This window comes from Lolium rigidum, chromosome 5 (genome assembly GCF_022539505.1).
Source record: "Lolium rigidum isolate FL_2022 chromosome 5, APGP_CSIRO_Lrig_0.1, whole genome shotgun sequence".
Classification (NCBI taxonomy): Eukaryota; Viridiplantae; Streptophyta; class Magnoliopsida; order Poales; family Poaceae; genus Lolium; species Lolium rigidum.
Genome location: NC_061512.1, coordinates 215,615,326 through 215,628,469, shown reverse-complemented (window position 1 = coordinate 215,628,469; position 13,144 = coordinate 215,615,326). Strand labels below are relative to the sequence as shown.

The 13,144-nt window shown below is 46.9% G+C and overlaps 2 protein-coding genes across 3 annotated transcripts; one reads left to right on the top strand and one right to left on the bottom strand.

The window, feature by feature from the left end:
- Window positions 1-4,880: 4,880 nt before the first annotated feature.
- LOC124651834 lies at window positions 4,881-11,183 on the bottom strand. 2 transcript variants are annotated; one of them, XM_047190865.1, is made up of 4 exons: window positions 10,450-11,183; window positions 8,510-8,642; window positions 6,374-8,422; window positions 4,881-5,451 (listed from the first exon to the last, which is right to left on the bottom strand). In XM_047190865.1, exons 1-4 carry the CDS (start codon window positions 11,166-11,168, stop codon window positions 5,056-5,058), a joined length of 3,297 nt encoding a protein of 1,098 aa, XP_047046821.1. In that variant the 5' UTR covers window positions 11,169-11,183; the 3' UTR covers window positions 4,881-5,055. The 2 variants fall into 2 exon arrangements, with proteins under 2 accessions (XP_047046821.1, XP_047046822.1); XM_047190866.1 differs by lacking the exon at window positions 4,881-5,451 and adding an exon at window positions 5,479-5,890 and having other exon boundaries at window positions 6,319-8,422.
- Window positions 11,184-11,390: 207 nt separating this feature from the next.
- On the top strand, window positions 11,391-12,599 carry LOC124657073 (protein WHAT'S THIS FACTOR 1, chloroplastic-like). The gene has a single exon (XM_047195688.1). The coding sequence runs from the start codon at window positions 11,391-11,393 to the stop codon at window positions 12,597-12,599; it is 1,209 nt and encodes a 402-aa protein (XP_047051644.1).
- Window positions 12,600-13,144: the final 545 nt, after the last annotated feature.

The following is a 13,144-nucleotide window of genomic DNA, read 5'->3' as shown; positions in this document are numbered from 1 at the left end:
TGCACGTGTAGTCGGATCGTCAAGCACGAACTACACCAACAAATCAATCTATCCTCGTCTCATCGAAAGATCGGCACCTTTGCCCTATCAACCAGAGTGGTACGTGCAACATACTTCAACCTGTTTAGCGATTGATGTTGTATTGTTTGCCGTGCTACTGTTCATGTTGATTAATGCATCTAGTATGCGAGTTTCACATGTTATTAGTTGTTATCGTCATGCTTAATATTCTAGAATTAATCATGAAAATTGTGCCTAATCCAACATCTTTTCGAAAAAAAGTTGTATTAAGCTGGCTCGAGTGATTTTAGTCGTCGCTAGGTAGTCCAAGAACCTAAGAACCAACCTGAGGTTGGGTGGTTTGGAAGGTGGTTGTACCTCCAGCCTATCAAAATTTAAACCCTAGATTTGACATATGTATGTCTCATAAAGGCGGAATATATTTATTCAGTGGGAGGCGACGTTCCCCTCGCCTGTGGTGACTTCGTCAACTTCAAGATCCCCGTCGGCTCAGTCTTTCGGAGGTACTCATAGAGGTACGGTACGTGTGTTCATAAGGTGAGTGTATGTGAGCGTCTACGTTTCTCCTTGTAATTTTTATTATTTTGGAGATTGCTTGTACTCCGTTGAAGATTATGAATAGGTCCTTGGACTCTTCGGAAAGAAAATAAAGATAGAGAGCCAGGATCTCTTAATGTTAATGAAACTTGGAAATGGAAAGTTCTGAACCAACACGCCCACCCGTAAGGACATGCATCGGAATACAACTCTTGTGTGCTGAACACAAAAAGGGAATAAGGAGTCACGAAGGTGACCATCAGAGTTTGTATCTTGATACCAATCGATCAGTCTCCAATCAAATTTATATATATATGTCCAGTCCGCGGTCCTCCGCCAGAAACCCCACCGCGCGCGCACACGTTGCTCCTGTAGATCTATCCAACAGAGGGAGGTGCCGACGATGTCGCTCCCCGACGACCTGGTGGTCCTCGAGATCTTCCCACGTGTCAAGGACGTGGTCACTCTCTTCCGTTGCGCCGCCGTGTGCAAGCAGTGGCGCGACCTCCTCGTCTCCAAGCCCTCCTTGCTCCGCCGCTGCTTCCCTGAGGAAGCGTGTCGCTCGTGCCCCTTTGCCGGCTTCTTCACTCAGCAACGGCGGCGCAAAGGGCTTCCTGCGCCGTGTTTCGTCCCGGGGACGCGTCCAGTCTTGGGTCCACGTGGCCCTCTCAGCTCCTTCGTCCCCGGCATGGGGAACTTGGCGGTGCCGCTCACGTCGCGTCACGGTCTCCTCCTTGTGCGTGTCGGTGGCCTCCTAATCGTGTGCGACCCGCTCGCCCGCACGTTCAAACCACTCCCCGATCTAGGGCATAATTGGGGTAGACCTGGTTGCTTCACGGGCTACGCCATGCTTACTGCCGCAGACTGTCCAAGCTCGGAGCGCAATGACCAGCAGTTTCCCTTCTTCAAGGTGATGATCATTGTGGTCGCCCAAGAACCAATGCATTACGATCTCTACACCTACTCCTCGGCTGGCGAGTTGGGATGGAAAGTGTGCTCTTCGAACGCAGCTGAGGCAGGCCACGCAATCCAGGTCACGCTCTTCCAGCACAATGCTGCCATCAGCCATGGCGATGCGTACTGGTTCTTTCGCAGCACATCAGGCTCCTACATTATTTGCAGTAGTACCAAGACAGGCCAGGTCATCACAGCAATGGTAGTGAATACAAGACTCCTTCTTGGTGACCCTACTTATGACGAACCATTCCTTAGCATCGACGCTGACGGAAAGCTAGTGTTTCTCTTCTTGCGAATAGATGGCACCCGGCTAGACATCTACTTCGTCCGGTTCTTTTTAGTTAACTTGGATTTAGTACAAAGTTGTGATAATTCTGAGTCAATTAAAAGAGTTTGGAGGAAGTACTACAATGGAACAAATTCGCACATCATGCTACAACCACCATCTCAGCGGATTGGACAAGAAGTGGTCTACGAGTGCTTGGGAGAGAAGAACGCGATGCTCATCATCATGGACAATCATAAACGCATCTACATAGCCGACATCAAGACTGGCGTGATGCAGGAGATAACAGATTGCCCACGTGGCCATGGCCTCAGCCGTAGAGAGATTGTGCCCCTAGAGATGGATTGGCCGGCCTTGTTTATTTCCCGGCTTGGTGGAGTAGCTACTTGAGATTTTCTCACTTTATTTGGCACGGTATAGTTACATCTTGGTTGGATGGCAAATCCAGGCACATCAGGATGTATCGACTTTTTTTTTTTTGCGAATTAGGATGTATCGACTTAATTACTTTCGATTGTTGCTGAAGCATGATTGCTAGTTCAGCTTTTTCTGTGCATTTCCAACTAATGTGGTTTGCCAAGTTTGAATGTTCCATGTGTTTGTTTTATTGTCCTTCCTCTACTTTGATCATCTATCTAAACTCATGTTGTATGAAAATTTTCGAATTTGCATGTACAAGTATGGAACTAATCATACTTCCGACTCAGTATGTACAAGTACGGATTTTCAGTATGTACTACTCCGTCGTACAGTAATATACTAGCTAATGTCCTGAATTACTCACTTGATTAGCCCATTATTGATTAACATGATTAATTAGTCCATCCCACACTGAATCTAAAAGCCCAAATACCCATATCAGTCAATGTGCATGTGCTGATGTGCAGGTTTGGGCCATTCTCGAGGGGGGTCCTCGCCACCAACCCGGTCGGTAGGTCCAGGACGCCGCACCCCCTCCCGCATGAGCTGGGCCAGGCCTAACAGGTAATACTGTTTTGTTTTTCATTTTTTCTCTTGTTTTTTATGTATTAGTTGAAATATTTATTTTTCCAGAAAAATATTTTATAAAGACCTAGACAATTTTAAATTTTATATATTTTTAAAATTTGAACATACTTGAAAAATTCTGAACACGTGTGGCGGCGCGGAGGGGTGTGAGGCGGTGCGACTGGTGGTGGAGTGCGGTGGCGGCCGACAGGTAGGGCAGCGGCGGCCCTTTGCGGTTCCTCGCCGGTGGCTGTCGCTGCGGCGGCGGTGCAGCCGAGGACCCGATCCGCCAAGATGGTCTTGGTGGGCTAGGGTTTCGCGCGGAAGTTTCTGATGCCATCTGCGTCGTGGACCTTTCCGGCTATTGAGGGTTGTTGTGTAGCTTGTTGGCTCCCACCTGCTTCCTAGGGTCGTTCATTCTGCTGGCATTTCGGTGAGACGGGAGGAGGGGATGGCCGGTTGCGCGGGGGCTCGTCCTGAATAAAGGCGGTGGTCCTAGGGTTCCTCGCGCGCCAAGACGAAGATCTGCTTGATGCATGTCCTTCTGGATTTGGCTGGAGTGTCGAGTTCCAGAATGCTCCACGCGAATGTAATAGTGCATGTTATGTCTAGAGTTTGCTGGATCGGGTGGTATTCGATCGTGCGCACCCATGCTTTTATTCCGACCGATTGGTTCTGGAGGGAGCGGCGCGAAGCTCTGGTCTATGTTGCCATCATATGACATTCTGGTTCATGGTGAAATCAGAGGCGGAGAATATCATGAAGGTCGGATTGGAGGACTTGCATTGAAGGTTCGAGTGTCTGTGTTGAGGGACTTGCTTGATTTTCTGGATTTCACAGCAGCAGTATGCAAGTGGGGGCGGCAGCACATGTGAAATTCATAGTCTTACTTTTCATGGTGAAAATTCAATGTCTAGTCTTTATTGGTTATGCATGGCAATGGCCTTGTTGAAGTCATTGTTTGAAAGCGGGGACTATCTTGAGGTGAAAACCTAAGATCTTTTGATCGGGTGACCATGGCGTTTGTGCACTGTTTCCTTCTTGGATGCGTCGTTTTTGAAGAGCCTGGAGTTCAGGTGATGTCTTAGTGATAGATGTATTGTTTCTGCTAGAACTGGAATAATGTAGCGGGACTTTTTATTTTTTAGTGTTTTTTTTTTCTTCCTTGAATGTGTGTATCTGTACTATCACAGGTGCATAGCCTGAGTGTAATTGGTATCTCTCGATATTAATATATTTTCTTTATCGAAAAAATGTTACCTGACACTGCAATTGAGTTTTTTTTTTCAAAAAAGAGAAAAAAGGAGGCCTCCCACGAATTTTCGAATAGGGTGAGAGTGATGGCTAACGATCCATTGCTATGCTCGGCAGTCTGGACTCGATCTGATCATGGTAGTTTTCCACCTTTCGTTTTTCGCACTCTCTCAATGTTGCATCAGTCGCATTCGCATCTCTCTGGATTATATCTCTCGTGAAAGGATGAAATAAAGAAAGTGCAAAATGAACGACGATGTGTCGGCGGTTGTGCCAACGCGGATAGTTCCTACTTTCTTGAGAGTGACAACTATTCTGATGCTATTCTACCGTCGGAATGGATTTCAAATTCGAAATTGTAAAATGGGGGGTACATGGCTTACTTAGTAATACTGAAAAATAGAGCGAGCCAAGGATTGCTTAGATCGACAACTCGATATGCCATGCGTTGCTATCTCCAAGTAGTACCCATATTATATGCAAATAACAAGCATGTACCACGTTGTATTCACATCAATAAACAGATCAGGGGTAGGACATTACATTGAGCTAACCTAAGAGCAAACTGCACATAACAGAAACAACGTTGCACATAAAACACAGAATCAAATTGTCCTTTGCAGCTGACCCAGTTTTTGAGTTAATTCGTTGCAGCTGGCACAGTTAAATGGTGTGTTCATAGCAGATGCATGCTTTCGGCAGAATAAATATTCGGTTACCATAAGGTTACAGCCCTCACTTATTTGAGCTCATGAAATTGTACCAGAATTATATAAAAAAAATTGTCAAAAAAATAAGCAGAATAAGTGTAGAAACCATAGAAATGGGAGCACCAACATAACATAACATAATATGCATTGGGAGCACCAACATAACATAACATAATATGCATCGTAAGTTAAGTGACCCATGGCACTTTAAAAGCTCCAATTTTAGGTGTCTCATGGAAGTTTACTACATGGACTAGCCTAGTTAAAGTCCAGCATGATAGAAACAGCAACGGACACTAAATGTTAAAGTGATGAACCATTGTTGAGTATGCTAAGATGACCAGATGTCTTGTCCTTGCACGAGGGACAAATGAAGCCAACAGAATCAGCCTGCTGCTCAGCAGTGCCAAAATGCTGGAACCTTGTGTTGCACCATACACACACGGACTGGAGCATGCCGACCATCTTTGACATGTCCCAACCTAACTGGACCGGAGGGCAGTTCCCAAACGGTGGTCCATAACCTAGCATCAATGTTGGCTCATAGCCTAGCATCAGTGTTGGCTCGGGCACAGGTACAGGATTATGTCTTCCCAGGTTCCCAAACTGCGGCGCTCCAGCTGAGGCCATCCGAAGATGCTCCTCAAAAGTAGGATACATTTGCTGCTTCTGGGCACCAAATCCAAGTTGCAAATCGCACTGTTGGGAAACAATCAAACTGTCACGTCCATCCTGGCATGCGATGAAATAATAAAATGGCATACACAAAATGGATTGCCAGATTCAACACGCAGATGGATAGCAGAATGAAAAAATGGTAGTGTGCTACTGCTACATTTCAGCGACTCTTTATGATATATATACGGTAAGACTATGGGAAAGATTTTATCAGTGATTCCATCTGTTCAGCAACAACAATTGTTATGTGGACATGCTACATTTTATGACCTCATGTTTCAATCAAATAACCATCTTTTTTGCTTCCATATTCATATGATATGAACCCATATATTTTAGCAATTACTGAATTAGGTTCAAAAGAAGAATCATTTGTTTTATCACCTGATATGTGTGGAAGACAAAAGAATGAATACCAAAATTTAAGACCTATATAGCTCTAGCAGATTGACTTAGTGAACTTTTCAAGGGAAAATATCTAGTGATACCACACCTCACATGATACCATGATACCACTTCACAAAATTTAAATTGTAGGTGTTAAAAAATTCCAAAACAAATTTGTGATTGTTGACAATATGTGCGTTAACATTCTCTAGATTTTTCACAGTTAAATTTAAAATACACCAAGAGAACTAAAAAGACAAATGCTATGTGAATAGTGGCATTCTGCATTTTTGCTTTTATGTGACACTATTCATGCTTGATTTCTCATTTTTGTTTCTCTTAGGGTATTTTGAATTTGGTTATGAAAGTAACAGGGCATGTAGACACACATCTTGTGAACTCCCAAAAATTTGGTTTTGAATTTTTTAACATGAAATTTAAAATTTGAAGAGTGGTATCATGGTATTAAATAAGGTGTGGTATCACTAGATATGTTCTCAACTTTTCAAACAGTCGATGTGCAGGACCAGTATGTGAAGGTATCCTGTAAACTTACCTGATCTTGAATAAGTCTGCTCATTGGACCACCTTCGACAGAACGAACCAAAGAGGTCAGGCTTCCAAAATTGGCATGCATGGACATAAAATCATCCATACTTCCACTTGTGCCTGCTGCAGGGAGTGAGTCACAAGCAGGATCACCGCCATTGTACTGATTTTCCAGGTCGCTGTCAGATCTTTCCAGAGCCTCAAGCATGGAACCCTTGATATCAAAATCAAGTTCATTTGGTTCACTGCGACGGGTGGAGCCACTTGCAAAAGAACTCCTCATACCGTTGAAATCAATTACATCAGTTGGAGTACCACCAGTCAGTGTGTTTAGATCGGATAGTGAGTAGCAGCTTGAGAAATCAGCTTTCATATTCATGGCATTAGTCAGCTGAGCAAAGCTAGTTTCTCCAATAGCACCAGTGAAGATGTCATTGTTGTAAGCTTCAGCATCATATCCTGCTTCATTACTTGATATGTTCCCCGAGTTCACAAATTGTTCCTTTGCGTTATCACGTCTGCTGGCATCATTCTTGATTTCAGGAGTCACTGAACAGGAAGCATTGAAATAATCCACACTAATTTGAGCAGGAGAGATAGGGTTCATGGTTAGATTAGATTGATACATCATGTCATTGTTATGGTTGACAAAAATTTCAGCTTTAGGAACATTGTTATGGTTGACAAAATTTTCAGCTTTAGGAACATTGTTCTGGTTCACAAAACCTTCATCCTGACAAACATTGTCATCATTAGGGCTAGCACCAAAGCATTGAGCGATAATGGATGATCGATTGCGGTCATGAAGGGCATTAGATGTTTCACAGTTTGTACCAGAAACAGGAGAAGATACCGTATCTAAACATGAATTGAGGTTGACATCCCTTATTCTGACATCAATGTTGATCTCATCGTTTCTCGAGGCAGCAACTCCCTGATCTATTTGGTCCTCAACAGTTTTATGGTATTCAGAGCTAGTAGGATTGACAACACCCCGAAACTTACTCTCATCTACCTCCATGCCGATGGAACTAAGATCAGGCTCATCCAAGTTGGCAGACAATGGGCTATTTTTCACCTGGTCATTAAATTCAGTTTCACCAGCAAAACTACTGAATTTCGGATCCAGCAAATCACAATGCTCAGAAGCTCGTTCTGATAATGTAATATCAGTAAAATCCATTTGATGATCTGTGCATTTGCTTTCAGCTGGAGCATCTATATTAGGTGCAACCTCTTCAGTTATGCTACAGAAATCATCAGACCTGTTGAAACTTCTGGAGCAATCTGCGCTTGGAAATTCCACTGCTTTTGAGCTGTCATGCTTATGAACTTCTGGAGACATGCAAGTTCTAAGGTCGCTTGCAACATAAGAAGTAAGAGACTCTTCAGCTATATGACATGCTCCATCACGGATTCCATGGTCACCAGAATTGTTAAAAAGTTCCTTTTGATGTTCAGTGCAAGGCTCACTAGCAGAAGATTCTTTTTCCTGTTGAGGTAAGCCATTTATCTCCCAGACAGGATCCTTCTGATGCCCAGAGACAGGCTCTCCGGAAGAAGGTTTTTCGTTCTGTTCAGGTAAGCCAGTCATCTCTTGCGACCCACATGGCACTGCAGCCAAGGATGGTTGGGTACCCAGTTCTCCTGAAGAAGTTCCGCCAAACAGTTCTGCTGCAGTCTGATCTTGATTTTTAACATCAGCAACACCATGGCCAAAATAGCCAGGTTTATCTTCAGAGGTCCTCTGACATTCCCGAGTCTCAAGCTTTTCATCTTTACCAACTCCCAAATCAACAGATTTATCAACCCTGCGCCTTTTAGCTTTCCTTTGGTGAAAGGAAAGCTGATGCTGCACATAGGCACTCTGGTCCTGAAAAGTCAATTTGCATTTTTTGCACTCTTTCGTGTCTGCTTGTATTGGAACTTCATCTTTATAAGGTTTTTGTCTCTGTCCCTGTGAATCACCACTGTGAATGGATAATGCAAAAGAAGTGGCTGGCACTGCACTTTGTGTATCCTCAGTTGAATCGGCTTGCTGGTGAAGACCTAGAGACTAATTAAACAACTTCATCAAGTTAAACAATGGAAGTTCAAGTGCAAGATGCATAGATAAGGTACATACTAAAAAAAAAGAACTTACATTAACAGCACTAAAGTCACACACTCCCATGTTGTTGCTCTGAACAGGAGTTAGCTTTGCCTCAACATATCCAACAAGTGACATCAAATAAGAAGAAACTTCTTTGCAAGTAGCAAACTGATGTCCTCTGGGGCTGGAAAAGTATGTTATGCACAATTAGCTAAGGCAAATAAAGGTAATGGGAACATGGCATGAAAACACAATTCAGTACCGAATGAGATGAAATAAAAATTTACGGATTACATAGTCCAAGCACCAAGGAGATCACAAACACAGCAGACATGCTACAATGCTCCACCGATTGGTCAAAGAGGTATCATCTTGGTTAGGCTCTCCATTTAACAAGTCTAAATTAACATGGATATTTTTCACCACCAACAGAACTTGTGTAAGGCAGAATGAAAATGGGAATATATCTTTGGAAGAAAGAAAAACCGCTGACACAGTGATATAAATAAACAGCTATCAGTGTATTGGTGCATGTCTAATGAAAACACCTACGAAAGAGCATGTGCGTCAATAAAGAAATAGCAGACCACCATCAAGATAAATGTGGAATCATTTGACAATTATACAATACTCATAAGTCGCTCCCAGTATCAAGATGGTATATCATGTGCATAATTTGGGCGCTCAACCTTGATCCAGCCTACCATGCTGTCGCCAAAGCTGTGAGGGTAGTTGAATAAGAGAGATACCAGGGAGTTTCTTCAATTTATATTTTTGCGTGAAAAATAATGATGCTTAACCTTTATATACAAGACAACGGTAAGATGGTTGGAAACATATAACCAAAACCAACAATAAGAGGCTAGAGGTTAGGATAGGTTATGTTAACCTGGCCAAAGTCCTTTAGCCCTCTATACACAGGATTAAATGTAACCACTGCAAATAATTCTTCAACATTCTGATTTTCAACTACTAACCAGTTAATCTGGCTTATCTTGCCAACAACCTGCTGAGCCTGTACACGCAATGCCTGACTGAACATGGATCTGAGGGTTACAAAATTACGTCCATATAGGCAAATACCCAGGCCAAACTACACATACCAAACCAAAAAAAATAGAGTGGGCAAAAGGCACCTCTGGTTTCCTTATATTGAAGGACCGGATCAAACAAATAAAAAAAAGCAGCGCACGAACCCTTGAACTACCAAACAGAAAAGAACCACTATTCCTTTTTCGTGTGGAAAAATAGACATTATAAGATCCTTATCCAAACAATTTATACTTCGGAAGTATCATATATATGCTAGACAGGGGATTGACAGATGCGTCTGTCATCCCAGACCAACCAACGGGTTAGGCAAGCACTTTCAGTTTACGCTCGTTAGCAAAAAGAGAATACCTGGACGGCTGGATTGAACATCACATACACAGAAATGAGACGACAAAATAGAACAAATAGGGCAAGCTGATGATTAAATTACAAAATTGTAAATGCACTCACAGGAAAACAAACAGGGACGACAAACTGGTGATTAGGATAAAAAAAAGATGCACAATGTATGCATCTACTACCATTAGACACTAAGAAAGTGGATGCAAGACATCTTAAACAACACCGGGCAAATGCTACTCCGAGAAGAATAACACTTATGTATCTAGTATACTGGGAAAAACAAGATGCCAGAAACCCCATTGTTTTCCTGCTTGTGTATCTAATATCTAGTCTAACACTTAATCTGGTCACTGAAAGCAGTATGATTGACTTGGGAGATATTATTTTTCATTCTACGGAACCCATTTATCTGCAATGTGAATATGTGAAGGAACGATTATCCGTGTAAGAAGCACGGCGTACATTCACATAGCATCGCATTTGGTCCATAAAACCTGAATCATTCACAAGAAGGCTCCAACAACACCTATGAAGTATCAACCGACATCCACTATCACTAGGATCAAAAGAAACTACACACAGCAAGCAGAACAAACCTAACATAACGGCGGCAATTGATCCAGGCAACACGCTCCTTGCGCTTGATCCCGAGGATTAGCTTCCACCCACGGGGCAGGTGGTCAGCAAACATGGCGGCATCAACAAACTTCCTGCGCCGCCTGCGGCTCCCCCACTGCCCCTCCAGCCCATTCATGAACCCCAGCAGCGCAGACTCGAGAACCAACCCCGCAGTCTGCTTCTGCATCTCCTCCCCGTACGGATCCACCAACCCCGCGAGCCTCGCCAAATCAACCGCCACCCCCTTGGGGTTCATCAGCTCCCGGTCGGGGTCCGGGAGTGACGGGATCGGCAGGGCGGCCACGGGGGTTGCGGGTACGGCTAGCGGTGGTGCGGTTAGGGTTTGTTGAATCGGGGGCGGTTGCGGGTAGGAGGGGTCGTCGCGCGCGAAGAGGCGCTGGAGGTGGAACACGATGAGGCGGTTCTCGGAGTCCTCGTCGGTGGGGGCGGCGGTGGAGGTGCTGGGGGCAGCGTTGTGGGAGAGATTGGTGGCGACGCGGTGGCGGGAGAAGGTCTGCTTGCGGGAGCCGGCGCTCTCGTTGAAGACGGCGCGATCGATCTTGGGGGGCGGGAGGATGTCGGCGTCGCGGCGCCCGCGGCGCGGGTCGACGGCGTAGGGCGACGCGGCCGCGAGCGCCACGAGATCCGACTGGGACAGCGCCCCCAGGTCCACCATGGGAGCCACCTCCGTCCCCATGGCGGGCGGCGGCGGCGGACGAGCAATTTGGGGGTTTGGTTCCGATGAAACGCACAACGTCACGGATGGGGAAACTGCGGCTATACGAGGTTGGATAGAGAGAGAAGTGGGCTTCAGATCGACGGCTGTGGTGACTTTAATGTTCGTGCGCTCCGTTGATCAAATGAAACTGAACCCCCAATCCACCACACGGGGAGCCGCCGCCGCCGCCAGAGAGTAGCAATGGCGCGCCGCCTCTTCTCCGCCGGGAGAGCGCTCCTCCCACCCGTCCCAGCTCCTACGCCGGCTCCCGTGCCCGCGTCTTCTTCCGCGGTGGCGGCAGCGGCGGAGTCGCTCCTGCCGCTGCTCCCGTGCAAGCGGCGCAAGAAGCTCCTGAAGAAGCTAAGGAGCCCGCGCGTGGCGCCCATCGAGCCGGAGCCCGACCGCCGCGTGCCGGCGCTGGACGCCGTGCTCGACCGCGACGCGGCCTTCCGCTTCCTCTCCCGCGCGCGCTCCTTCATGGCGTCCCTCCCGCCGCCGCACCGCATCCCGCTGGCCGAGGCCGGCAAGCTGCACCGCGAGCTGGGCTTCCCGCGCGGCCGCAGCGTGACGCGCGCCGCCGCCCGCCACCCGCTGCTCTTCCACCGCACCACCGTGGGCGCCGTCCCGCACCTCGCGCTCACGCCGCTCATGCGCGCGCTCCTCGAGGAGGAGCGCCGCGTCCACGAGGAGCTCCTCCCCTCCCGCATCCTGGCCGTGCGGAAGCTGCTCATGCTCACCGCGCACCGCCGCGTGCCGCTCGCGAAGCTGCACCACTGCCGCGCCGTGCTCGGCCTGCCCGACGACTTCCGGGACCGCGTGCGCGACTTCCCCGACGACTTCCGCGTCGCCGTGGACGCCGACGGGCTGCACGTGCTTGAGCTGGCGCGCTGGGACCCGGCGCTCGCGGTGAGCGCCCTGGAGCGGGACTTCGTGGTGGACGAGCGGCGCGTCCGCCGCACGTTCCGCTTCTCCGTCCCGCACCGGCGGTCGATGCCGCTGGACGCGGAGGAGGCGGAGCGGCTGGACGCGGCGACCACGTTCCCGCTGGTGTCGCCGTACACCAACGGCGCGCTGCTCCGGCCGTGGACGCCGGAGGCGGAGAAGTACCGCGTCGGGGCGGTGCACGAGTTCCTCAGCCTCACGCTGGAGAAGCGGGCGCTGATTCATCATGTGTTCGAGTTCAAGGAGGAGCTCGGGCTCACGAGGCACATGTACGACTCGCTGCGGAAGCAGACTCGCGCCTTCTACCTCGCCGGAACGGAGATGAACTGGGCCGTGTTCCTCCGGGAGGCCTACGACGACGACGGCGTGCTCAGGGAGAAAGACCCCCTCGTGCGATTCAACGAGAAGCTGCAGGGATACGCGTGCATGACCGACATGGATCCCAGCCAGAGCATTGCTGACAGGTGATGAACTGGTGATGGCGCTGGAATTGCAAGTGACCCTGTGCTCTGTGACAAATGTGTGCTTGTTCATGTTTGTATCCGTTCATTCCATTGTACTCTTTGTCACTTGTATGTTGTACTGTCAAAATGGGCAGATCTTCAATAGCAGAATGTCATAGAGCACTTGGTGAAGGGTAGAAGCGAAAAAAAAAATGATCTTCAATTAACCAGTCCTCTTTTGTCGCGAATCGATCAACACCCGCCCAAAGCTCATTCTAGTTATGAAGGAATGTTTGTTCTATCTTAGACAATGGCAATGCTATTTTTCGTGCATTTTCAGGGATTAATGTCAACGATCAAGATATATAAATATATGCATTCAAGATTTAGCAATGGATGAAAATTCTTATGGACCAACGGTTCATCAAGACATATATGAAGAGACGTTCCATATGTGATGCATTAAGTATATCGGATGGGCTTGGAAGAATGTCATCATAACGAGATATGCATCAAGATCATATAGTTCAAGATATGATGATCAAGAAGAATCCAACAAAATGAACTTCA

What these genes read in the sequence shown, in the direction of transcription:
- LOC124651834 (XM_047190865.1), bottom strand. Translation starts at nt 11,168, where the DNA reads ATGGGGACGGAGGTGGCTCCCATGGTGGACCTGGGGGCGCTGTCCCAG. An exon ending in AATTGCCGCCGTTATGTTAG is followed by an intron (nt 8,643 to 10,449) that starts GTTTGTTCTGCT and finishes ATACTTTTCCAG; the next exon opens with CCCCAGAGGACATCAGTTTG. An exon ending in GCAGACTTATTCAAGATCAG is followed by an intron (nt 5,452 to 6,373) that starts GTAAGTTTACAG and finishes GTTTCCCAACAG; the next exon opens with TGCGATTTGCAACTTGGATT.
- LOC124657073 (XM_047195688.1), top strand. Translation starts at nt 11,391, where the DNA reads ATGGCGCGCCGCCTCTTCTCCGCCGGGAGAGCGCTCCTCCCACCCGTC.